Source organism: Vanellus vanellus (genome assembly GCF_965231255.1).
Source record: "Vanellus vanellus genome assembly, chromosome: 2".
Taxonomy (NCBI): Eukaryota; Metazoa; Chordata; class Aves; order Charadriiformes; family Charadriidae; genus Vanellus; species Vanellus vanellus.
This window is the reverse complement of record NC_138906.1, coordinates 11,899,715-11,927,529: the sequence shown is the minus strand read 5'-3', so window position 1 is coordinate 11,927,529 and position 27,815 is coordinate 11,899,715. Positions and strand designations below refer to the sequence as shown.

General features: G+C 38.6%; 1 protein-coding gene across 1 annotated transcript in view; it reads left to right on the top strand.

Annotated features, from left to right (window-relative positions):
• Positions 1–214: 214 nt before the first annotated feature.
• Positions 215–27,815, top strand: part of VIPR2 (vasoactive intestinal peptide receptor 2) — a gene marked incomplete at both ends in the record, with an annotated part of 60,348 nt that continues 32,747 nt past the window's right edge. The window contains 4 exons of the mRNA XM_082499688.1: positions 215–265; positions 3,407–3,509; positions 17,663–17,770; positions 21,671–21,768. Coding sequence (XP_082355814.1) covers positions 215–265; positions 3,407–3,509; positions 17,663–17,770; positions 21,671–21,768 — 360 coding nt within the window. The remainder of the gene's footprint in view (positions 266–3,406; positions 3,510–17,662; positions 17,771–21,670; positions 21,769–27,815) is intronic.

Here is a 27,815-nt window from a genome sequence, read left to right as displayed (position 1 = left end):
GCGGCCGGGGGCAGGTGCGGGAGCCGCCTACAGCCGCAGGGCGGCGGCCGCCCGCGGGGCGGGAGGCTCGGCTGGGCGCCCCGGCAGCGCGGCGGCGGCGGCCCCCGGGCCCTATGGTGCCGCGGCGGGACCCGGCTCCTGCTCGCCGCCTTCGAAAGGGGCCCGCGGAGCGGCGCGGGGCAGCGCAGCCCGCCGGCCCCAGCGCTTGGCTGGCATGAGGAACCTGCCGATCCTCCTCCTCTCCCTCTGCTGGAGCCTGGGGCGGGTAAGTCACCCCGCGCTCACCCCCGGCCCCGGGGGTGACTCGCCCCTCCACACCGCGGACGGGGTGACCCCTCCGGCTCTTCCCGCCGCCCTCGTCCCTGAAGTGTCTGCGCGGACACCCCCCTCCCCGCTCCCGGGCTGGTGGTTCCCTCAAAGCTTCCCCCGTTCCCCAGAGCGGGGGCTCAGCTGTAGCCGTAGCAGGTGCGGAGACTCCGGCACCCCCGCGCTCACCTCGGGAGACAAGTGACTCCCGCCGCTCGCCCTTACCGGGTGTCCCCGGGCGGGCATCTGGCAGGGGAAGGGGGCTCCTGCTCCCGCCGGGACCCCAGCCCGTCTCCGCTCCGCCGCTCCTGGGGGCAGGCTCCCCGGCTGCACAGGCGGCGGCGAGCCGGGCTGGCGGTGGGGGGCGCCGCCCCGCACCCCCGGACGCTTCTCGGGGTCCGGGGCGGCTCCGCCCCGGCGGGGCAGCGCGGGACGGGCACGGTCCCCGTTCCCGTCGGAGCGGAGCTGAGAGCGGTCGGCGCCGGGCGGGTCACTCGCTCCCCGCGGTTTCGGCTTTCCCCGGCAGCCGGTGGCCACCGCGAGTGCGCGGAGAGGTGTCGCGGAGCGGTGCCCTGGAACGATCTGGAGGGTGGTCAGCGATCGTAACGTGGGGGGAAAACCTGCGTGACTGGTTTCTTTTTGATACGCATAACCGGATAACAAGGCACAAGGCGTTCAGAATATTAAAGTCTTCGAATTTACAGCGCCTGCTTTTAACATCTTTATATTTTTAAGCGGTTCTTCAGTTGTTTGTAAAATTATAATGCCGCTGAAAGTGTGACTTGTGAAAAATAAAAAACCCTGCCCTCTAAATCTTTCCATTTTTTTTTGTTACTGTAAATTTAAAATAACAGGTAAGTTCACCAAAAGTCGGGCACCCAGGCCGAAGGTAAATGTAAGCTGCTTGTCAGAAGTTTCCAGTCCAACTGCTGTTCTGGATGCCTTAAAAATTCTTGAGCCACCAAAACTGCGGAGAGACTCCTCAGCTGGGTTTCCAGCTAACTGTGTGCCTTTGCAATGTGCAACACAGGGCACAGGGTTGTGTATTCAGTGGTTACAAAGGGTGACCTACCCTTGGTAAAGCAGAGGGAAAGATGGATGAGCACCGGCCCCAAAAGGTTTTTTGGGGTTCTTGGTGTGTTTTTGGATGTTGTCACTGCCACACAGTCTTGAACCCGAAGTCTCTTTAGCTTGGTGAAGTACATCTAGATTAAGCTGGGGTATGTATTAGAACAAAGTATATTACAGTTTGGCATGTATCCGGGGTTTGAAAAGTAATGTTGTGTTACCTTTGGGTACTAACAAATTCACGTTCTCAAAGTAACCTCCGCTATTAGATCACCAATACTGAGAAATTTGCAGTTCTTTCATAAGTATGAGAGGGAGAAGTCACTTATTTAGCCCGTTTCTTAATTGTAGTAGCTGCTTTCATTTACCCCTCATTTAGTTAACATTTCCGTTTATTGGAACCTACCTTTCCAAGACCCAGTAATTATAGTACTTTTTGATGAGTAGGAGATCTACTCTCAGTTACTGAATGTTTGCAATTGGAAAAAAGAATAATATTAAAAATCTGTTACATGCAAAGAAAATGCAATTAAAAACATTAGGTATATATGAGACTTTATTTTACATGGGAGCTATCTGGAAAGTAGATAATACGTAACAAAATGCAGATATTTTCAACGTAACACTGAACTGTTTATTATAAGTGCTAGAAATCCTAATTTATGTTAAGGATCTGTACAAACCACTTTAAAAGGAAAAAAAAATGTGCCCTGGAAACATATAATTTCAATAGTCAATATAGAGAAAACATGGGGAAAAGGACTTAAGGTTCTGATGTTGTAGATGGTGAAATGAGACATTTGGAGAAGAGACAGATTTTCATGAGTTTTCATAACAGCTCCTGCTGTTATGCTTATGGCTGTTATGCTGTATTTTTAAAAGCCGAGCAAGTGGCTTGCCCCTAAGGAGGCTGCAGAATAACCAGGTTCTCAGTCCTAACTCTGGGTGCTAGGGTCTGGGTCCATGATCACAGCTTAATTAAGGATAGCCATTTAAAAAGAATAGTGTCTCACAAATCAGATACTATTACCAGATTCTGTTATTAAATGTCTCCTAGAAAAAGTGAGAGAAAAGGAGAAGCTTGGAGAGAGACCACACTTTTCTTGGTAGTAGAAGTGTGAGGATGACTGAAATACAGCATAGTCATATTTTATTTCATTATGATGTTATTTTATTTGAGTTAATCTTACTGTCCCTTCAGCTCCAGTGGCGTTCCTATTTTCCGTTTCTCACCTACTACAGTCGTTTTTCCCATGCAGTCTCTTACGGACTGTGTGTTTCTCTGTTTGGCTCTGTCTGCCTCTGTGAATCCAACTGACCAGTACAACTTCCAGGTTTCTTGTTTCTCTCCCCAATATTGCTACATCCTTGTCTCTTCCCATGGACATAAATAATCCTTTCTGTAAACCAAGAGACTGGGGGCAGGGCTATAAACAGGTAAAGGCAATAGTGCTTTCATTTTTAAAGGAGTGGGGTTTTCTTCCTCTGTAACACTTGCTTGAATAAAATAATCATGCTTTGGGGCATTCAGGAGGTAAAATATACATGGTGGAAAAGGGAAGAAAAGCAAAATTTACCATGTCAAAGAGAATGCAGTTTGATCGGTTTTCATGTTCTGTGATTCATATTAAACTTTCAGCTTCCTAACTTACTACAAAAGCTGAAAAAGCGAATGTGTCTACTTTCCTGATTCAGTTTAACTCTCAGTTTTTCTGCAGGAAAAAGTCTCATGAAACGATGTTGGTGAATGCACTAGAAAGTTAAATATTTTCTTGTAAATGACAATTGGCCTTGAAATGCTACAAGAAGGAGCCGGTGACTGCTCTAGTAGATTATTTTAACTTTTTGTTTTGAAAAGTCAGTGTGTGAGAAGCTAAAATGGGCAATGACTGGTTCTGTAAAATGCTTAGCTCATACTTAGGCAAAACCAGTGCCAGTTAAAATTGTGAATTTCATTAATGGTAGTTGCATCCTTTTTCAAGCATTTTAATTCCTGTTTCAAGCCCCTGGCCTGTTTGTTAATTTGACACAGGTGAATGGTGTCCATCCAGAATGCAGATTTCAGCTGGAGATTCACAAGGAGGAAACAAGGTGCATGGAACTTCTAAAGAATGCAAAACCAGTGGACTACAGAGGTAAGAAAAGATAAGCTGTTGCATAGAGATGAGTATTCGAGATTTTTCTCCCTTTACCTTCTTTGCTGTTGCAGTTGCTGTATTTTTCTGTACTGTGCTTATAATTTTTATGTATTTTAGGATTTATGCATATTTTGCATTAAAGGTACAGCTGCAGCAAGCATGTTAAGAGGTGTGCCAGGCACTAGGCATGCATTGGATGGGACACTAGATGGGAGCAAATGCATTCTTGTGTTTTAAGCTGTTGCTGCTAGTATTTTCTGACTGGCAGAGAAGCTGCAGGCTGGTGATGATATGACCAGCAGAAAGAACAAGTCTGAAGAAAAGCTGAAAGCCTTGGATTCAAGCACCTCTCTTTAGTTATGGCTGAAAGTAAAGTACTAGCAGCAGGAATGATCTCTGGGTTTCCCAGGCAGAAGATGTTTCGGGTGTTCTGCATTCGGTTTCGGAAGACCAAATTCACCCCCAGAGTACCAGGGTAATGCAAAGCAAAAACTGGACAGTATTGTTACATTCAAGAAACAAATTATCACTGTTACCTTATTGTTTTTATTTTCTCTCTACATAGATAAATATAGAGATAGAGATATGGCCAATTGTAATTTAATAGGAGAAAGAGGGAAGAGCAGATGTAGATTATTATTTTTTATTTTAGATTTTACTAGATTTCCTTGCTACATTTTCATGAAAATTATGAATAAGATTAAGAAAAAATGACATTTTTCTTGTAAGTTGGAGCTGCTGATAAAGCCACTTGTTTAGTAAGCAAAATATGAAGGCACCAGATAAATCCACGCAGCCAAATGAAAAGCAAATCTGTAACATTAAAGTAGCTAGGGCAGAACTTGGTTAAAAGGTTTTGGCTTTTTAGGAAAGTTGGAAGTGTGTATTTATTAATTTAATACCTTTGACTTGAAATAAATAAAACTAATGTTTTATGATTAATACTTTTTGTAAACCGTATGCCAGAACTTGTGAGCAGAAAGCAGTCTCTACTCACCTGCTGGTGAAAAGGTAAAAATGCTTCTTAGTGTGCTTTTTTTGCATTTGTTACCTGCCCAGCACTCCTCTGGTAACATATAAAAAGTTGAAGGGAAGGATGGGCTTTCACTGAGACTTAGAAAAAAGGCAAGGAAATTTTAGATGTAAAGGCAACTGAATATTTTTCAGTTCAAAATACAACTTTGATTTTTACAAAGTCACATCTAGAACTAATCATGACATTTCTGTTGTCAAATGATCTTTAAGTGGCTGGAAGTATTTCATTGCGAATTAGTTCTACAAAGCCCTAAGCCTCATTGGTGTCCTGCCTTTTGATGTGGTAGTCCAGGTATGTATCGTATCAGAATAACTGGACTCCTTGGAATACTAGAGCTCTTTCAGTGCAGTTGTTTTTCCTTTGGCTGAACGAGGTGATACACAGTGTATTTGTTTTTTCATATTCAGTCTGTTTTGAATGCAGTCTGAAGATGATTATGGTACCTCAGGGACCTACGTCTGCAGTGCCCTTTGAGCATAAACACGAGTCCTAACTCATGATGCTTTCTCTACCTCTCTTCTTGATTTAAAAGTTTAACTCCCTCAGTGCATACTTTAATATCAATTTGTATACAATAAAATAATTAAAAGGTTCATCAACAGTTTGTGTTTTACTATAATTTCTCCTTTTGATTAATCCAGATCAGTAATTAGAAGAATTATAATAACAGTGAATAATTTACATGGATATCTCCCCAAGCAAAATCGTGCTGAAATAATTAATCTACATTTAGATTTTTTTATTTATATGAGTGGTGAAGAGAAACGGCTGTTACATAAATAATACTAGTGTGAAGCCAGATGGAGAAATAATTACTAGCCTGGCTTAATGAATTAAATCTTGAATTAATTAATTCATTATTAGCTATTATACAGCTTTGAAAGTCAAGCTTTCTTGAAGATCCACTTTTGTGATCCAGATGCTGGGCTGCTCCAAGGGTATCCTTGTGATGCACACCAGTTTTATTTTCGGTTCCCTAGGGGAAGAAAGAAGTTTCTGTCAATATTTTCTTCACAGCCTCTTTTCACTGGAGGAGGGGTGCCTCCTGAAGGCAAACTGCTGTGGAAGAACTTCATGTCTTGGAAAGAGACAGCATGTCTGATGGTGTTGATTCAGCCCTGCAGGCAGTGATAAAACAGCAGTGGAAGGATTTATAAATTTAATTGAATGCCTGGCTGAAACTAAGGGAATATTCCGTTTTGCAGGAGACTAGAATAAAGCCCCTGTGGTAATGAACCTGAAAAACTGTATGTTTAATCTCATAGTAGAATTTATCCTGTGCTTCATGTTATAGATACTTTTACCAAAAACCTGTTCGGAAGAGCCTACATTAAGTATATGCATTTGCGTTTCCAAAAATATCCATTCCCTATGCATCCTTATTTTCCTAATAAACTCTCTGTATTCATGCAAAGATGTAAGGAGTATTTTGAACAGACACTTGCTGATTGTCACAGTGGTACTCTGACTGCTGATGAAGAAGAATTACTAATGAAAATTGGCAAGCTGGAACTAGTTCAAGTCCTAGCTCCGCACCTAAAACTTGTAGTACACTTGAAACATAATTAATTACAATAAATTAACAAAACCTATTTCACTTCTTGAATGGGAAAGATGGTTACACAGCCCTTGTTACGCTTTTCTAACTTTAGTATATGCTACCTGCCTCACAAAAGCTATAATGAAATCTAGCAAAGGTCAAGTCTAGAATTTGGAAATAAGGGTTCACTGAGATTTTCCACTGGAGGATTGGGCCTCTATTATCAAAATCAGTGGGAGTATTTTCATTAACTTCTTGGGCGCCTGAGAAACCTTCACACCTCTGTGTTACATGCTCCAGAATTTGACTGCTACTGGATTTGGAGAAACCAAATTTTATGGGACGAGGAGTTTCTCCTTTGGCCTAGATGACAATTATGTATGGAGTACCTTATCTAATACTTCTCAGCTCCCATTTAGGGAGACATAAAGGAAAGATTTAAAGACAATAGAGGTTTGGGGTTTTTTTACATAATAAAGTGATGTTATAGTCGTCTTACCAGAGCTGCCTCATAACATGGGCTAAAGAATTTCACTGAGCAATTTTTGTACTGCACCTAAAATAATTGACTATGAAGTCTACAAAGGATTGGCTTACTTCATGGTGTAATAAGGCAATAGTGTGTTTTGCAAGGAAACACTATAAATACTGTGTAAATATCCTTTGAATAGTGCTAAGGATATATTAAAACCACAGGACCCAGTTTGTCTAAATTCTACTCATTTGGCAATGTCAAACTGTTAGACAGCAATCTGGACCTCCTGCTTTGCACCCTTTGGGGGATTTTCAGGCATTAGTACATACTCTTCCATTAGTTGAGAGCATTACACTCCATTTAGGGAATAAAGTCACTCTCCAAATATCTGTGGCAGTGTCTTCCTCTCTGTAGTGCTCTTTAGCAAATCTGTTTATTTTATGAAGGCTGCATTAGCTTCCATCCGTGTTTGGTTTTGTCTTTCCTCCTATAATTTGACACCTGAGGTATGCATGCACCTTAGCTGGAAGCTGAGGAGATGTTTTTTTTTTCACTCTCATTTTTGGAGGGCAGATTAATGCCGTTCTAAATAGCTTATAATAAATATAGGTTTTGAGGCCAACATGGGAAAACACTGAAAATGAATCTTTTACCTACTACCCATGACTTGTGTTCTTAAAAAAAAAAAATAGAAAGCTCCCAATAGAAGCGATTGAAAATACAAAAAAAAATGGCGAACTGCAAATTTCTGTGTTTATTCAGTATTTAGAATTTTACCTTATAAAGTAATTGATTCATTTCCTTTAAATGAAAAGTGAGATCTTATGGTAAAAAATGTTAAAACTGTCAGTAGACTTTATAACAGGGTTCTACAATAAAAAGTTCTAAAAATAGGTCATTATGAAAAAATGAAGTCTGGGGTTTGGTTTTTTTCATTTTGGACTGAGTGGCTGCACAGTTAAATGAGTCTTTTTGGTTTTTGCTTTCCGAAATGTGTTTTTGTGAGACCCATATGCCAGAAAACATTTTTAATTTTAGATATGGCATCTTAAGTTTGAGGAAGGGATGTAGATGGAAAGAGAAATGGCTTTGGAAAGAATTTCATAAACCTCTCAAAGAGAGGCTTCATAATGCAGCTAGTAATGGGAAATTAAAACAGACAGGACTACCAAAATTATACTCTCATTCATAAATTGAAAGCAAGAAGGACCAATGTCACTATGTAATCTAATTTCCCAAATTACACTGTCAGTAGAATTTCACTTAGTGACTTCAGCACTGAGCTCATAATGTTATGGATGAAACAGTGCAGATCTTTCTGAAAGCTCTTCAGAACAGTGGGATGAATGTTCAAATGTTGGACCTATAGCAAGTTGTCGAAAAGTTAGTTCACCCAACTAACCTCTGCTGTTAAGGTTATTTCTCCAGTAAGAAAGGTGCCTGTTTTGCATTCCAAACCCACACATACATATCTCGGTATGGTGCAAAAGAAGGACTGACTGTGAGTATAACTAAGCCAACCTGACTATCACTCTCCTCTACATCAGTAAATATGAGACACAAAGCCAGATGACGCCTTTCTTTTGCTATCTGAAAAGGAATCTCCTCAAGGTTTCCCCTTTTTTAATCTTCCCAATCTCATCAAGGTCTTAAATTAGTTTTTGTTTGGTTTTGCAGCTATTTTCTCTCTAAAATGAGCCAGTAGTTCAGACTGCAATTTTGCTTAGAGTTATCTGAGGTAGCATTAAAGGTAGAATTAAATGAAATAGTGGGATGAAGGAACTTCCTTTCATGCAGCACCTGTAGCTTTTGGCAGGACAACTTTAGCTTTCTTGACTCTCTGTGCTGCTGCTTTTCTAGCTGTAGTACAGACATGCTGCTACTTTTTAGTTCACACATTTTTTTTATGAGGGGAGCTGAAGGGGCTGCTTTGAATGTTTGTCTATTTTGGCTTCCATTAATTGAAGTGTCATTGTTAATGACACCACATAAAACTGATCATCCTTATGGTGTTGACAGTGTCTGGGCTTTGTGAAAGCTATACTTAATTAATTCAGAGCAGAAGAGAGTCAAAGCTGACTTGTCTTTTGAGGAGGCTGGGCGATAGGTGAGAAAGAACCTTGAATGAAAGGAGCTGCCTACTGAAAAATAATCAACAGGAAATAAATGGTGAAGACCAAGAAAATGTCCTGATCAGCCTCATTGAAAAATCTCACATAATGAAGGTTACTAAGAGTGACTATAACAAGCTTTTTTTTTGGAAAGAAGAGAAGCAACATGTTGCCACACATTCTATAATTTTGAAGGACTGAAATTTCTACCCCCTCAAAAACATAAATAGAAATTTATCAGTAGGCATTAATAAATGGCATTTGGAGCCCTGAAAAAGGAAAGTGCACAGCCATAAGGGAATGTATTATGTTTTTCAGAAGATTCTGAAAGAAATACTGCCCCGCATAGTTTTGCGCTTGAGTCCTGGTAAAGACAGCTGTGGCCATGGCAGTCTACTCTCCATGAGATCCAAAGTTCAAATACCACAAGGAAGAAATCTTGAATACCAAAGCACTAAAAAAACTCCAACTAATACCACAAATAGCACGTGGGCTAGACATAATCCAAACTAATAGAAATATATGATCTCACTACTTTACAGAGACTTTTAATATTTTGTGGCGGGGTTTATATGAACAGGAGATTGATATTTAATGGTGTTTTATGAATAATGTACAGCACATCTAAATTGGGGCAACACAAAGATGGAGAGCTTAGAGCTTTGAATATACATCCATGAATATCTTTCCAATATAATAGAAAATGGTCTTCTTATGGTAAGATTAGAGTGCTGCCCAGTTATACAAAAATAAAGGTTGTTGTCTCCAAATAACATTTTGAGTAATTAGAAAGCAGGATTTACTTGGCAGAAAACTTGGTTGGAAATGTGTTTTCTTTTTCAGAAGGTGTTTTTTTTCCAAAGTTTTTTGGTTGGCAACTTCCATATTTCCTTAAAGTACTCTCAAATTTGTAAATTACATTAATAAACAAAATTGGCTTGTAGTATATTTGATTCTGTAATGGGAAACTGTTCTTCAGAAAGGAAATAAGTAATTTCTTCTGAAAAGCTAGTAATCTCCTAAAAATGCCATGCCTGGTAATAGGACTGGCTTTTGAAAACCTATACTGCAAACCTTTGAAAACCTAAACTGCAAACATTTAAGGTGAACATGAGATAAACTGTACTGGTTTTGTCATTCTGTTTAACTAGTTAAATCTGATGTATAGTGTAGCCTTCACAAATTCTACTTGCTCTGTATGAGTAGTTTTTGTGAAGTGTAATTTAAAAAGTTTACATTCGCGTTTCTTCAGTATTTCTGAATCATCAGAGCTTGTATACACTCTGTACAATTTGACAACAGTGCTTTAGTGCAGCATAGGCATGCTGGAGCTGCTCCTTCACCGTTCTGCAGCCAGTGTTCTCCTTTCTGCAGGATCACAGGCTGCGGCTCCTTGCGGAGGGGCGCTGGGGGCCCCTGGGCAGGCAGGGCCTGGCAGGGCCTGTCCCACCCCCACCAGGGAAGCTGGGGGGACAGCCCCAGCCCCAGGCACCTCTCTGGGGACGGGGACATTAGCCTGCAGGTGGGGGTTCAGGATCCGCCCTGGCGTGGGGAACCAGGGCCCAATACAGCCCTGGGATGGCGGGCAGGGCCACAGCTGCGGGTCGGGGCCCAGGCAGAGGCAGGCACAGGCACCGCTGGGGTGAAGCTGAACTCAGGTGCAGCCACAGCATCGCTCAAGGCCAAGACCTGAGCTCGGAGGGGACCCTGGGCCAGGGCATGAGGCTGGGCAGGGCCATTAAGGTCCATTAGTGCACTTGGCGCCCTGACAAAAGTATACGGCAAGTAATTTTAGCAAAGTAGCTTGGAGCAATGGCATTTTTGCTACTGTCTTACTCGTCTTGCTGCTTTAAGCGGTTCTGGTGCATGTGATTTGCTTCCAGTTTGCTAGCGTGCTATTCTGTAGCACCTCCTTTTCCTTTCTTTCTTACTACTTGTGTGAAAGTGCAGAAAGAATTTCAGCCCATGTATGTTCATAAATTCTCATGTGGCCTAAATTACATGCTGCAGTGTTCAGACCTACAGTCTAGAAAACATTGCCCATAAGAGGTGAGATTGCTTCTGCTTTGTCAAGTAAAGTACAAAAATCAAAACGTTTCCCTGTTCAAAAAATAAACCCTGGCCTAGCTGACAACTTTCTGGCTGATTTTCAAAGCACTCTCTTTGTTTCACATATCATGCACGCCTAGACAGTTTAAAAAATGCTAAACCTCTCTTTGAATTGGCAATTTTTGAAATCCCAATGCAAAGTGCCACCTAGTGGTTAATATGTGGATAAAATGCATATATAAACAACACTTGCCAGTACAAACTCAGTGTAACACATTTTTATAGATGAAGAAGCACATGTAGGTAAACAAACTTGTTGCTCAAAAACTGGATCTCAGATAGCAGGATAAAGAAAGTGGTGGCAATACTTATGTAAGCTGAAAAAAGTGAGAAACAAACCATAGTTTATAGTATATTGTGTTTCCTTTCACTATGAAGTGTTTGCAAATGCATCACAAGCATTAAAGACCAAACATTCAAATGAAGTAAGTGATCTCATTGAAACTAAGAATAGCATCTGCAATATCCTCTAGGGGAACAAGAGAGAAGAGCAGTAGAGGAGTGACACTGTGGCCACACTTTTGAGCAAGTCATTGAGCAAAGGTTTTCTGGGAAGACTGATTGTTTCTTTGGATATGCTGCGAATGACACAGCAGAGAAATAAGTGATGCAAATGAAGAGGTCTAAAAGAGATTTTTATATGTAGGGTGCAGGGGAGTTCTAGACACCACAGAAATAGAGATGGAGAACCTATTTTTTTTTATTTGCTAGCTTTATTAATAGGTAAAGAAGTAGGTAAAGAGTATAGTAGTAGAGATGCACAGGAAAATTGGGGAGCTGTGACAGATCAAGAGCTGGACTGGTTTTATATGTGTACATATCAGGGTGAAAAAACATTCAAGGCTTGAGAATTTATTGAAGCTGGATGCAAACAGAAACTAAATCAAGGAATGAACATAAAAGGATATAAATGTACTTTAAAATACTTTTGGGTACTTAGAATATTTTTTTTTTAATAAGACAAAGAAGATTGCAGACATGAAAATAAACATTGGAGCAATTTAAGTTATATTTAAAATGTGAGATATTTTCTGTAGAATTACTGGTAGAATTGTTACTAGAACTAAAAACCTTATTTAAAGCTACAAATATGTTCTGTATCTTAATTGATTAATATCCTTGGAGATAGCAGGAAACGGGCTTAAATATGCAGGAGATGGGTAAAACTTCCAGAGAATAATAGCATACATAATGGTTTTATGAAATGCAGCGGCGATGGATGACAGTCCAGAAATCCTAACACTGAATGAATTAATGGCTGGACAGAGAGTAGTAGAACGTGAGTGAATAGAGAGTAGAATATCAAGCTTGATCAAGCTAGATCAAGCAGAAAGAGACACATTTAAGAAAGCATTTATTGCACCTTCATTTTCCAATGGTGTGTATATTACTGTAGTGCTATAGTACCGTAGGCTGCTCTGTAGTCACTGGGGAGAAACAGGCAATTGTTGACTTGGGTCACAACCCCATGCAGCGCTACAGGCTTGGGGAAGAGCAGCTGGAAAGCTGCCCAGCAGAAAAGGACCTGGGAATGTTGGCTGACAGCTGGCTGAATGTGAGCCAGCAATGTGCCCAGGTGGCCAAGAAGGTCAGGGGCATCCTGGCCCGTAGGAGGAACAGTGTGGCCAGCAAGACTAGGGAAGTGATTGTCCCCCTCTACTCAGCACTGGTGAGGCCCAACCTCGAATACTGTATTCAGTTTTGGGCCCCTCACTACAAGAAGGACACAGGTGCTGGAGCATGTCCAGAGAAGGGCAACGAAGCTGGTGAGGGGTCTGGAGCACAAGTCTTCTGAGGAGTGGCTGAGGGAAGTGGGGTTGTTTAGCCTGGAGCAAAGGAGGCTGAGGGGAGACCTTATTGCTCTCTACATCTACCTGAAAGGAGGGTGTAGAGAGGTGGGGGTCAGTCTCTTCTCCCAAGTAACAAGCGATAGGACAAGAGGAAATGGCCTCAAATTGGACCAGGGAAGCTTTAGGATGAATATTAGGAAAAATTTCTTCCCCGAAAGGGTTATCAAGCATTGGAACAGGCTGCCCAGGGAAGAGGTGGAATGACCATCCCTGGAGGTGTTTAAAAGACAGGTAGATCTGGTGTTTAGGTACATGGTTTAGTGGTGGTTTTGGCAGTGTTAGGTTGATGATTGGACTCCATGATCTTCAAGGTCCCTTCAAACTTAGATGATTCTATGAGTCTATTCTATGATTCTGTAAATGCCTCTAGGATATTTCAGCAGTTTTCTCATATTTCCTGTACCATAATAAATAAGCTTGTATATATCCATAAATTGAAGCTTAATGTTTTTCTTGGAATTCTGATGACAGTCATTGAAGTTTCATTCTCATGATTGTTGATGCACATGAATATAGTGTAGATGTAGGAAATACATCTTTTGTGTTATTTCATCTGTATGATTTAAGAGTCGGAAAAGGTACCATTCTCTCCTGTGCTGTAGACGCCCTAAAGTTCTAAACTACTGAGGAAAAACTGAGGTAAAAAATACATTCCCCAGGAAACATAGTGACCTGTAATGTTTTGAATGTCAAAAACTTGTATATTGATTTTCCTTCTGCAAGCTAGTTTTGAGATCTGATACAAATTGTGTTGACTAATTTTGGTGGGAATAGGAATTGGACCTCTGTCTTTCTGTACAATATTTCATGTAAGTAAAGCTTGAATAACAGTTTTATGGGGGGGGTTTGTGGAAAAGTTACTAATGAAGCTCTGAAGTCCAATTTGTTCAGCTGCCTTTTTAGCAAAACCTTAGCCCAGTCCATATAGCAGTGTAGCAAAAATTTATAAAGGTCTCTGAACTGTTTGCAGATTACTGTAGCGAATGCACCATTCTACAGAGAGTATACTGAACAAAAGGAAAAATTTGTGAAAGTCGTCAGCTTTTATGGGTGTGCACGAACACTTTCATGACTCATCTGAGCTCTCACTTGTTAGTGGAAATGGGGATGAACTAAAAAGGTCTGAAGTCGCACAAGATGCTAATTATTCTTGTGTACTCCAGGGCTTGTTTATGCTGGCTGAGGCAGTACATCCATCAAAGCCAAAAGAGTTGCATTTTGTCACTATAGTTCTGAGTGCTGGCAGATGAAGAAAATAGTTTCTTTGTCTTTCTTGTATGTCACGTTGTTGATGTTGTTTCTGGCTTAAAATCAATTGGGAAGGAAGCATGACCTCAATTGGCTGAAGTAAATATGCTTTTACTTTGCATAAGCCCTGATGTTGCATCATAGAGACGTAGGACTTGATTTTCATCTCGTATATATATATAAATTATATATGCATGGCCAAGTCAACATCACCTCAGAGATATCATTACTAATGATAAAAGAAAAGCCACAAGTGCTGGAGGGAGTAGAAGGTAGTCAGGTAAAACAGAGTGTAGATAAAACTCATTAGTTAATTCTTAAAGAAATGTATGAACCAGTTGTAGGGGCACTAGAAAGGACAACCTCTGCATGATCATCAGGAAAAAATGAATGATTATGGAGTTCAAAGAGTATTACATTCTGAGTCAGTTGCTAAAAACACTCATTCAAGAGGTAAGGACCAGAAACCTGAAAAGAGTGAAATGTCAATGGGAAGAGTTATAGGCTAGATGAGGTGACAGTGAGGTGGATTGAGAGTCGGCTGCGGGACAGAACTCAGAGGGTTGTGATCAGCAGCACAGAATCTAGTTGGAGGCCTGTAACCAGTGGTGTCCCCCAGGGGTCAATACTTAGTCCAATTTTGTTTAATATACTCATTAATGACCTGGATGAGGGGACAGAGTGTATCCTCAGCAAGTTTGCTGATGATACCAAACTGGGTGGGGTGGCTGACACCCCAGAGGGCCGTGCTGCCATCCAGCGTGACCTGGACAGGCTGGAGAGCTGGGCAGAGAAGAACCTAATGAGGTTCAGCAAAAGCAAGTGCAAGGTCCTGCACCTGGGGAGGAAGAACATAAAGCACCGGTATAGGTTAGGGGCGGACCTGCTGGGAAGTAGCTCTGCGGAGAAGGATCTGGGGGTTGTGGTAGACAGTAAATTATCCATGGCCCAGCAATGTGCCCTTGTTGCCAAAAAGGCCAATGGAATCCTGGGCTGCATAGGGAAGAGTGTGGCCAGTAGGTCGAGGGAGGTCATTCTCCCCTTCTACTCTGCACTGGTGAGGCCACAACTGGAATACTGTGTCCAGTTTTGGGCTCCCCAGTTCAAGAGGGACAGGGAACTGTTGGAGCGAGTCCAGCGAAGAGCAACTAAGATGATTAAGGGCTTGGAGCATCTCCCTTATGAGGAAAGGCTGCGAGAGCTGGGACTCTTTAGCCTGGAGAAGAGAAGGCTGAGGGGAGACCTTACTATGGCATACAAGTATCTAAAGGGTGGGTTGAAGGAGGATGGAGCCAGGCTCTTTTCATTGGTTCCCAGTGACAGGACGAGGGGCAATGGGCACAAGTTAGAACACAGGAAGTTCCGTTCAAATACGCGGAAAAACTTCTTTACAGTGAGGGTGACAGAGCACTGGCACAGGCTGCCCGGGGAGGTGGTGGAGTCCCCTTCTCTGGAGATTTTCAAGACCCGCCTGGATGCAGTCCTGAGTAATGTGCTCTAGGCAATCCTGCTTTGGCAGGGGAGTTGGACTAGATGATCTCTAGAGGTCCCTTCCAACTCTGAAACTCCGTGATTCCGTGAAGAGGAACTTCTCAGCTAACTGTGGAATACAGATAAAAAGAATGCCACTCTTACAGTTCCTTGTCCTACATAAATCTCCCTTACCCTAAGGTAGGGCTAAAAGAAGGAATTTGGCATATTAGTCTAGGAGTCAAAGTTACTAAAGGAACCAAAACAGTTAGTCCTCTTCAGGTAACTGGAGAATTCGACTAGCTGAGGTTAGTCACACACTATTAAGCAAATAAGGGTGGGATTGATTAGAGCAAAGACAGCTACCTACAGTCTAAATTCTGCAACTGAATTAACAACTTCAGACTCTCTTGAGAAGAAATAAGTATTTTTTAGGATGAAATTCTTCTGACTCATTTTAGGTGTTTGCTTTAGAAATATATTAATTTTAACATGAGTCAGCAGTTCACCCTTACGGAGATGAGATTTAACCATATACTGTGCTACCTTAGCAAATTGGTAGATCTATTTGGCTCTTTTGAGAATGCACCTCAGCAGAGTACTGTGCCCAGTTTTGGGCTCCTGCATACAGGAAAGCCATTAATTGGCTCATCAGAGGGTATGGAGATGACACTAGAATATGCAGCATATAACAATTGACTGAAAGCTATGTTTGTTCAGCTTGGAGAATAGTGATCTGATCGCTGTCTTCATCTACCTCCATGAGCTTATAAAGATGAAGCCAGACTCTTCTCAGATATGAACAGAAAAACAAAACAAAACAAAACAAACAAAAACCACAACAAGAAGCAATGGAAGCAACCTGCAGCAAGAGAAATCCTAATTAGATGCACGGCAAAATTCTTCATGGAGGAAGTTGTGTGTGTGCAGGTTGCCCAGAGAGGTTGTGATAGATTGGATATTTGGAATCTCCAAATGTCTTTGGAGATTTTTGGTGCATGACTGGAAAAGGCATTGAAGTGAGTATGGGTGAGCGTGTGAGGTAAGGAACAATAATACATTTGTTGCGTACCTCTTTGAAGGTTGATACAGCATACAAGGCAGTGGAGAATAAGGCATTATATTTTATCTGCCCACACAGATAAACTTTGTGAAGTGTTTCCATTAGGAATCCCTTATTTTTGACATCATCTTTCTGAAAATAGGACAGATGCTACATTCAGAGCTGTATAATCCTAGGAGGAGTGAAGAAAGACCTAGTGCCCATGAACAAGTGACTCCTCTGGAGAATAGCATTTCCTTGGGAAACTGTACAAAGATGACTCTGCACAATTGGTGACCAAATGCAGAATTTAGCCCATAATCCTCCTCTCATCTGCTTTTTTCATCTCCAAACCCTATTCTTGGTACAGCACAGAGGCTGCCTCCTGACAATCACACTTAGTTGTCTTCCAAAGGAAAGCAGGACCGTGGGAATGCTATGCCTCTGGCTCTCCTTCAAGCTGCAGCTAGGACATACCCCCAGAGGCGAATCCAGCTGTCGGTTCTCTAACACACTCTTGGGTTCCCTAATTTACGTATACTTTGAAAGTAACTTAAACTTTGAAAGTAGGATGCTAATATAGAACTTATAAATGTTCCTTTTCCAGCTTCATTTAACTCAGATGGCTTGATATTCGGCATGACCCCACAAGCACAGAGTAAACGAGTAGTGAATTTCTAATACTGTAAATATTCTGAATAATAGTATTATACATGGATGCGAGTAGTTCCTGCTTCAAGTTTCATGTTTTCAATTGAAGGGAACAAACCGTCCCTTATACTATCTAATAATACTGATAGGGTGAATTTTTTTTTTTTCTCTCTTTACAATTACAAATTTAAATTGTCAATTGTCAGTTGCCTTATTGGATTTTGTTAGTCCATGCCCTTAGTTCCAAAAATGGGAGCGCACCAAAGTCATGGTGCACTCCTGTTGTATTTGTGATGCTGAGCCCAATAATCTACTTTAATATTTTTTAACATTTTCTTTGCTTTTCTTAGCATGATCCCATCAAAATGACATCGTTTTAATGAGACATTTTGCAAACAATGTATTAACTGACATAAAAATAAGCTGATTACTTAACAGACTCTTACGATTCCCTTAACATTTTCATACAAAATACCATCTTTGCAACTTTCTTGAAAGAGTTTAATCTTTATTGAACTACTTACCCAAAGCTTCCGCCAAGTCTTTATAGGCTAAATACAGAAGGGTGATTTGGACCAGACTGAGCTTTCAAGTCTGTTACTGCTGGTTTTGTTTCAGGATGTGTTGGAGTTTGGGATAACATCACCTGTTGGCGCCCTGCAAAGATTGGAGAGACTGTCACTGTCCCTTGTCCAAAAGTATTTAGCCTTTTTTCTGGCAAACCAGGTATTTAATTTTAAGGTGTCTTTTGCTATATTTTATAACATAATATGTTAAAAATGGGAGGGGGGAGGTGCAGTTTAAAGTTTTTATTTTCTTTTTAAAGAGTTAACATAATAGATTCTTAACAGAGCTGTTCATGATACATCGTGAAAAGACCAAATAATTGTCTTTGTTGTCCATATGGTGGTCTTTGAGTCAAATACTAAATATGTATTCTGATATAGTGACACTCATCAAGGCTGAAGACACTGCTTGCTCTTTTTGACCTATTTATGTTCATTTTTAAGGCAGCTGGGCCTGACTGACATATTTAATAGTTGCCAGCAGGTTCACATGCAGGTTGTTCCTTCTGTGCTTAGGAGGAGATCTCTACCTTGCCTTCATGAGAATAATGAGCCAACATTAATACATAATGCGTAAAAATTATCACTATTGCAATTTAAGGTAGTTATTATGAAACCTTTTATTCTGCTTTTTAATGGAACTTGAAAAGAGCTCATCAGTGTCTCAGACTGCTGAAACATTTAACTGTTTCAAGTCTACTGTCTTCTGCACCATCTTGTCAATATATCATAGTGTGGTTCAATTTTGCAATTTGGTTTGATAGTGGGGTTTTAAAAACAGAGGATGCACACACAATATTTCACATATGTATCTCAAAATGAAGCAGGAAAACTCTTAACCCCATTGCTCAGGTGAGAAACCTTTGTCGTGAAGAGCTGGTGAAATATGTGAAACATCACAATGATTTAATTCTGCTTTTGGGGTCTCTGTGGGGAGCTTTTTAACAGTATTACTTTTAACACAGACTAACTTGGGGTATGACTAAAATACCTTTATTCTCAAAACTGATGTTCCAATCTTGTTCCAGTAAAAAACAGATAACTAAAACAATCTACGGATGAGCAAAGGTTTTCATTCCTGGAGCTGATGGATCTTGGATCATGGATAGTCTAAACAGTTTATAAAGAGGAAAGTGTGTAATCTTCACTAAATCTTGTGAAATCTATAAAAGTATTCAAATGACTCAAACGAAGATATTAAGGTGTTGTCATGAGACAAGGCAAACTAATAAATATCAAAAATTCAAAATCTGAATTAAATCACACTGCTTCTGTTTATTTGTCAAAAGCTAGAGCATGCACGCTCTCTCTGGAGTTTGAATGTTTGATATTTAACAACCGTTATATTACAATAACATTTTAATTTTCCTATAAAACAACTGCAATAAATACTTAAGTCTGAAAACTTCACAATGCATTACAAGTCAATCTCACTTGGGCATGGGATCACCAAGACTGAAAAAATCACTTCCTTTTTATAGTTTGCTATAATTTCCCTGTATACAGCTTTTTTCATAGCTACCTGTTTACTTCTTGCTCGTGGAACTTACAGGGTGGATTTTTAGAGGTACCTGTTCAATTAAGAAGATGTTTTAAACCTTGTCTTTCTATAATTTCTTCCTTCAGATGTAAGACAGCAAATATCTTGCATGGTTGATTCTATTAAGATCTAACTAAGTATTTCAGCACCTTTAAAATTTGAATATGTCATTTATTTAATTCATACACAGCACATTTCAAATTCACTTGATTCTTAAGGCAGGAATTTATAAAAATATTTTTAAACAAGAAATCAAATGCTCTTTATTTAGCCAGATTTGTGACACGTATGTTTTAGTTTTTTCAGGGTTTAAGTGGAATTAAAATTCTACTTCAAAGTGATTTAGACTACCTTATTTTTTATGGAAGTATTCCAAATAATAAGTAGGCTTTTAAATACAATAATTCTTTAAAGGATTTCTTAATTTAAATTGTGAATTAAGAAAAAGTCGTTGTCTTCTCATCTTTCCAACTTTTGGAGAACTGGCTCTTAATTTCTTCTGTGATGGTCAGCGTTATAGTTTAAGCATACCACATAATTATTTCTCTATTGAATATTAGTAACTTTATATTAAATGTCTTTTTACTGTAAAAGCAATCATATTTATCCTGTAATTTTTTTTCTGTATCGTACATGATGATTTAAGTATATGACTACCAGAAAGTTATTCTGTGAATTTTTTGTTCAAATGTATGTGTCAAATTACAGGTTTTAAATGAGGTTGCAGTCTGAAATATTTAATTGCATGGAACAACGGTGTAGAAATAAACAATGTCTTCTGTAGAACATTGCCTGTCTTTAAGTTAGAAGGTCTTACAGTGCTCATAGTAGAGACTACTTCAGCATCTTGAGTACATGGAGTCTTTTTCTTGCAAAACTGGCTTTGACGTAATTTGTGGTTCTGTTAACACATTCCTCTGTTCTGCCTAGAAGACTCTTCAGAGTGTATAAATAGGTTACGTTTGCTTTAAAAAATGTCATGTCTATGCCAAATGGCAGAAGTGGTCCTGTTGTTTGAGGAGACACTGTGGTTTGAGGTCAAGTCCTTGTTATAAGCTAGAAAGATTTGGTTGTTGGTTGGTCAACCATTTGTAGGATATTTACAACTTTCTGCTGAAGACTTTATACATAGCAGAAATTCCAGTAACCAATCAGCAAGGTAAAAATCACAAAAGCTTTAGTTTGTAGTGTATATAAACACATTTGGTTATTCTTGGCCAAAGTTGGTCTGTGACACATAAATTTGTTCTTGTGTGGTGAAAACCAGGCATTTTTAAATCAGTTAAAGACCAGTGCTAAACTCCAAACCAAAGCAATATTGTATTATAGATTTCAAGTACCACATATATAAAAGTTGCTGTAAAAAAGGTGAGAGGAAGTTGCTTATGATTTAACATTTTCAGAGTAATAATAAATTTCATGACTATTCTTTATTCTGACATCAGACTCTTCAGTTTTCTCCTATTGAAGCAGTTCCATATTGCATGAACATTAGTTCATATTGATTAGAATAAGGAGTAGAATCATGGGTTGCCTCCATCTCCATGACACCTGATTGAATATTAGGAAACACTTTTTCACTGAAAGGGTTATTAAACATTGGAACAGGCTTCGAAAGGAGGTGGTGGATTCACCACCCCTGGAGGTGTTTAAAAAAAGGGTAGATGTGGTACTTAGGAACACGGTTTAGAAGTGGTTTTTGTCAGGGTAGGTTAATGGTTGGACTTGATGATCTTAAAGGTCCCTTCCAACCTCAGCAATTCCATGATTCTATGATTTCGTCTGGGAAAAATGTCAACTTCTTTGCTCACTTCCAACCAAAAAATCCTCTCTGAAATTAATAGATGTTCAAAATTCCTTTCCAACTACACTTACGCATGTTCTGTACATTCCTCGGACTACCTTGTTTCAGTGATTGGTTCAAAGAATGAGATTCAGTATGCATATTTATTTCCTTGTTCTTCAACCGATCACATAATTTGGCCTTTAAAGTGCATTACCAGCTCTACCAACATTTGGTGTAGCAGTAATTCATCACCATAATATCTAAGAGCTTTTATAACTCTTCAGTAGATCATTTGCTATTAAGTTCTCAGAAAAGCTTAAATAGGAGGTTAGAACCGTTTTCACTTAAATTACTTTTCTGTCATATTGCATTACCTACAAATTATCCCCTTTATGGAATGAGCTGATAGACTCCCTCCAGAATACTTTAGATAAAACAGCAAAATATTTCAGGCTTTTGCAGATATAACAGAAATAGCTGTTATACCAAAGCAGAAGCCTGCCATCGCAGCTTGGAATTGCTACATTCTTTAGTGCAAAGGCAACTCAGAGCAAGAGCAAAAGCCAAAGTAGTATGAATGAAGAGGACATGAAAAGAAATGGCTGGGTTGATTTAATAGGAGTACTAAGAAATACAGCATGTTAACAGAGAATGACAAAGTTAGGTTGTGTAAAGATTCATTGGTGAGGAGACTTGGATCTTTCTGATTTAAACTCTCAAATTTTGCTTTACAGGAAATATTAGCAAAAATTGTACGAGTAACGGATGGTCAGATATTTTTCCTGACATCTTAAGTACTTGTGGATATAATGAGTATGAGGATGATTATAAGGTAAGAAAAATACTTTTTCTATTCATTTACGTGCTGGTGTTCAGTACAGCTATCAGACACGTTCTGCTTCTAAATAATTCCCATTTTACTCTATCAGAATTAATGGAAATCTGTAGTAATTTTTGGTAGCATTGATTGCCATATGCTTGGATTGCAAATGTCATATAAAATCACAAATGTAGAATTCAGTGACTTTGGAACACAAGGCTATAAACAGTTGGTAATTGCAGTAATACATCTGTATTTCTAATATTGCAGTGTTACTGGGCTTACGCACAGTATGTTTCTCATTGTGTTATTTCTAGAAGTTTCTATTATAACAAATCCTAATACTGTAATAATCTGTTAATAATACATGCACCACTTGATTGCTGATATGTGTTTAAGTGAATAGAATGAATTTAGGTCATTGGAATTATTGCAAGTTTATATCAGACTTTAAGTTGTGTTAGCAATTAGAAGTGGTTGAAAAAGCTATCGAGATATCTTACAGTATAAATGAAAAAAACAAATTTGTTCACTTTGCAGATCCTGTTTCTTGTTCTTTTTGTTAAGGGAAGTACTTTTTCCATCACATTTTATCTGTTTTCCATCTATTTTTCTGCTGAGGCTAACAGAGCAAGATTTTGTTTACAGGGATGAGCTCATAGTGTCAGTAAAACTCTTGTTATCATGAACAGATGAAGTCCTCTCATGAATAAAGATACTTGGCTGGTTGGTTTTTTCTGGATTTTAGCATGTGTGGAATAGCTCTGTAAGAGCAGAGCTGTGCTGGCATTCTAGCTGAGACATGCATGTCTTGCCATCTTTCTGTATTTAAAAGCCCAGCCATTACTGTTGTTGAAAATAGTCATAGAATCATTATGGTTGGAAGAGACCTTTAGTCTCTTTAGATCATCAAGTCCAACTGTTAACCTAACACTGCCAAGTTACTACTAAACCATGTCTCTGAGCACTACATCTATGCATCTTTTAAATATCTCCAAAGAAAATGGATGGAGCATGTTTTTTCCTAACTTTTCTGAAGACACATTATAAAACGTTGGTATCATCTGACAGCTTGGGACCGCACGTGCATTACTGCTAAAACAGCCATTTTAAAACACTGTGATTCAACCCAGACATTGTCATGTGGAGTGAAAATGGGTCAAGACTTAAAAATTCAATTTAACAAAAGGTAACATTTCAAGTAGTGAGAAGTACTTAATTAGCAGATGAACAAGTATAATAGAAAAACTGTTCTTGTTTGACATATTCATTAGTAATTTGAAGGAGAAGAATGAAATGCAATTTGACTATTCTTGCAGGAATGAACCTAGAGAAGATGTAAATAGGAAGTAATAGCAACATTTACAAAAGCCTGCAAAAAAGAAAATAATAAACCAGTGAGGATAAAAATCAGAAGAGAGATGTGGAAAGTAGGTACTGAAAAAATGATTAACAAAAGTACAATAGATAGAATATCATAGGTATCTAATATAGATGGTATACAGAATAAATGCATAGCATCTTACGGGGAGGGGAATGCAAGCACCGATTGCATTTCAAGCACCATGGCTTGAGGGCCCTCTCTGTTTTTCTTAAGTACCAGTGTCAGTGCTCAGGCAATATTATTTGCCTGATTATTTCAGTGGGTGAAGACAATAATTCTTTTCTAAACTTAAAGTTGACAAGTCAAAAAGTGGATACAATAGTGCTGGCTTGTCAGAAAATAAGCTGTTCCCATGCAAATATTATATATTTTGTAGTTAAAGAAAGGACAAAAATTATCAGAATAAAATCTGAAAAGGAAAACGGGAAAGCATGTGTTTAAATCCATCTCTTCATGGGAGACAGTATAAAAAATGTAAGTATCATTCTGTTGTGAGATATCAGGAGGCATTTAAGGTTCTGCATCAGCCAACTGTTACACAGAAAGATATTTTCTTGATTAGGATCTTAGTGCTCAGTGCTAGCACCTCAAAACAAAGTCTTTGCTCAACATAAATCAGTGTAGTTCATTTTTATTTGACCTAGAATTTCAAGAAAAAGAACTAAAAATGAAACCCTACGTATTTGGATACAAAATATTTTGGACACAAAAATATCATGCAACAATATGCTTTGTGGGTGATGTGTGAAGTTGCCCTCAAAGTTACAGTAGCTAAGGACATCATGTTTTAGGGAAGGTGACAAAATATTTTTCATATGATAAGTTTTAAATTTTCTTCTGTATGCTTTCTCTGAAGACAATGTTAAAGGATTAGGTAGAAACTGTCTCTGCTGTCAGTTTGGTGCCTGCATCTTCACTGCTGAATGAATTTCCATTACAGATCAAATTAAATATTTATTCCTTTTTTTGCTGTCTTTTAGGATATGGACTTGTATTGTTACTTCAAAGGGGACTTATTTCTATACATTCTATACATTTTTTTTCCTTGTATATATGCATGCACACAGACATATATATATCTCCAGTTTTGCATCTATTTTGGGCAGTTTTGAATAGTCTAGAGAAGGTTTAAATGATAAGAGATTGGTAAGCAAATATTGAACAGGCAATTTGTTAATAGGCACCAAATTTTTATGCTGAAAATACACTGAAATGAGAAAGCTTATGTAAAAATACCATAAACATGTCATTTATTATTTCTCTGCCGAGTTCACTGATATTGTTTGAACTTGTCTCCTTCTACAGTTTGCATTGGTTTTAGTCAGGTAAAAATGTTCAATTTTTATACCATGTCAAATGGTATATTAGCAGGTTCTATAAAAAGAAATTATTTGCTTAACATTTTGAAATTAACTCTAAGTTCCAGATGCCGCACTCTTAAATAGAATGTTTTATTTAATGTTAGATCTTCTGTTAGTATTCTTCAGTGCTCCTGTCCGTATTTACAGGCAACCAATTTGACAAGTATGACTGCCTGAACAAACTATGTGAATGTTGTTATCACATCAAATTGTATATCTAAACCTTTATTATATACTTCCAATCTCTTTCCTGTAAGTAAACTAGTTACTGCTAACCTTCAAATTTTAGATTCATCAAACGTGTCTTTTTTTCCCCTTTTCTATTTCTGTTGAGATCATGACAGCACAATGGGAAAATGAATAGCTTGATTTGACCACACTGGAAACACACATCAAGGTGTGTTAACCCAATCCAAGCCCCACCACAATCTTTCCTTTCACATGGTCATATTTTGACATCTTCTATCTAGGCTGAACAAGCTAGAGATGTGTCCTAGCTGTCCTCAGAGGGTACTAAACTCTGTCAACATTATTAATATATGGCAAGATGCCTGGTGAATGTAAAGGAGTGAAATGTGTCCACTTTACTTAAAATGATGACTGGGTCAGATAATACAGTGTTGTCTGATCTTAGTGTGAATTGGCCTGAGGTTTATTAGATCACACAAAAAACAATGCACAGAAGTTACAGGCTATGTAATTTGAATGCACAGGGTCATACAAAGACAAATTCATTGAAAGATCCTCAGTGCTGTTAAATGTAGTGATACTGTTGCAGCTTGTGCATGAGTAGAAGCATTATCTATGGAAGAGTTATTCCCCTATTTGTCCAGTTCCCTGAAGCGTTCACTCTTAGATTGCTGTCAGAGATAACATCCTGGGTGTACTACCCACTGCCTGATACAGATACACTACCCAAGCCACATGGAGTGAAGGTAGTGAGGTCAGGACTGACACTAACAAAAAACTGTCTTGAACGTCTGTAGCTAGCTTTAGGAAACAGATGTATTACTACTCACTGTGAAGTGGATCATTGCACTGGACTAATGGATTATTTGTATTGACTCTAAATTAAATCCTTCCCTCTCAAAGAAACGTGATGCAGCATCTATCAATGTTTTTTCCGTGTACCTATAAGTCATGTTATATCATTACATTCTGCATTTTCCATTACTTATTGATGCTACTATTATTAGAAGATGCTTAAGGCAATGCTGGTCTCATCTTTTTTGGGTGATATTTAGGCTTAAGGTGAATTGAAGGAGAAACATATCAGAAAAGGGTTGTCATTAATTAATTGCATAAAGATTATTAAATACCATAAGGAATACCAAGTTTATTACATAGCTTTTTAGTAAATTCTGTTTTGCTCTGCACCTTTTAGAGAGGTGTAGAAGTGCCTGATAAGAAAAAAGTAAATTGTCCACAACATGTAATCCAGCTCTTTCTCTCAGTTTATATTTATTCTCTTATAAGTACTACAAGATTTTAGAAATGGCTACTGTGTTGTTGAAGTTCATTTTCCAAAAGGAAAGAACTGGGGTCCTTTATTCGAATTCTATTTGCATTTGCTCGTTTCAGTGTTTTTAAAGCACTGAGCTCATTTGCTAGGCCCAGTTCTGACTCTACAGTGTTTGTACAGTTTAAGGTTTTCTGATACGTTCTTCTAGTATGAATATTTGGATATCACGGAATGTACTCTGACACGTGTATCATGAAAAATGTAAGACCACAAGTTTTAATACACTTGTAAGTAATCATATCTGTGAATACCAGGCTCTCTTACATACAGTATTACAGGAATATACTAGCCCACAGAATAAAAAATGAAGAGTCATCTGGGATGATAATGGTCGTAAATACTTTAGTATTTTGGATTTTTGGCTAAATGAATAAAGGGGTGTGCATTTTTCTTTTACATTAAGGATGACATCTGGTCAATAGTAAAACTCCTTTGGACAAAGAGTTTAAAAGTTGTACTTTCTTCAGAGCGTTTTGTCCTTCAGCACTGAGTTACCCTCTCACCCCTAGAGGTCCTTCCAAACCAAGGCTGAGGTTGAAAGATCCACTGGGCAACTGTCAACTTTGCTTAAGAAGCTTGTGTGCTATGTCTATTCTGTAAATAAACAGAAGACTTCTGTCTCCTGAACTTAGTAAAAATAACATAAAACTAACTTTAAACAAAACATTAGCAGAAAGGTGTCTGTTCTCAGAAAACAAAATACAAGCGGCCTAAGAATAAAATTTACAAAAAAGTGTATTGAAGATAACGCTGATTACACAAACTTGTACTAATCCAATTTATTTTTATATGTGTGCTTTTTCAAACTTTTTTAAAACCTCTTAACATTCAGTAACCACAAAAAAAGAGGAAATATTTTAGGATTAGGTCTTTATAGTCTAGAAAGCAGTTACAGATTCTGTAAACTTTTCATAAAATTTTTCTGAAAATCCTAAGGCACTGATTTTTGCTGTTCCTAACTACCTATTGAGTTTAGTGACTGTAATTTAAATATTTTCCTCAAAACTTTAAAAGTAGATTGTTGGGTTTCAGTTTTGGAATCAGCATTGCTCAGATAATCATGTGACTATTTTGCAGAGGCCAGCTGTTCTTACTACTGTTGCAAAAGTACTATTTTTGTTAGACATGCAGAAAATTTAATGTCATTTCAATTTCTGTTTCATAATGGCATTTCAGTTTGATATGCATGAATCGAATCAGTTTATGCTTTGAATACAGTTCAAAATCTAAATGGGTTTTGATATATATGCTGTGTTAAAATCTTTTAAAATTTTAATTTAGTTTTAAATTCTGGTTTGGTCAATCCATGCCTTCTTTGCACTCATTTTACTGTCAATCTTGCAAATTCTTTTATTAAGTTCAGAGGTTAAAGCTAAAGTTTAATTGAGAACTGGTAATTGTGGTTCACACAGAATAGTAAATAAGAAATGAGATTCGCCCATCTTGCATGAAAGACATTGTTTTTTATGTGCCATCAGATTTGGTATTGCTTTGCCTGTTTCTTTTGCAGCAATACAATATGAAGTTTGTTTCTAAATGGTACTATGTAAAATACAGAGTAGTGAAAAATATTTAATAGCTATAACTAAATCAATATTAATCTAAAGTAATTTCCTGGTGTTCAACTACCACAATACAATGCATAATTTAATTCTTTGTCTTTATGGGGGTCATATGTGTATTTAATAAATATATAATTTCAGAACACCATTTGCCTTTTTTTTGTTGAGTCATTAGGAGTTATAGAGGTCTTACAGGCAAATTAAGACACTTCTACTTACGCTTATGCAGG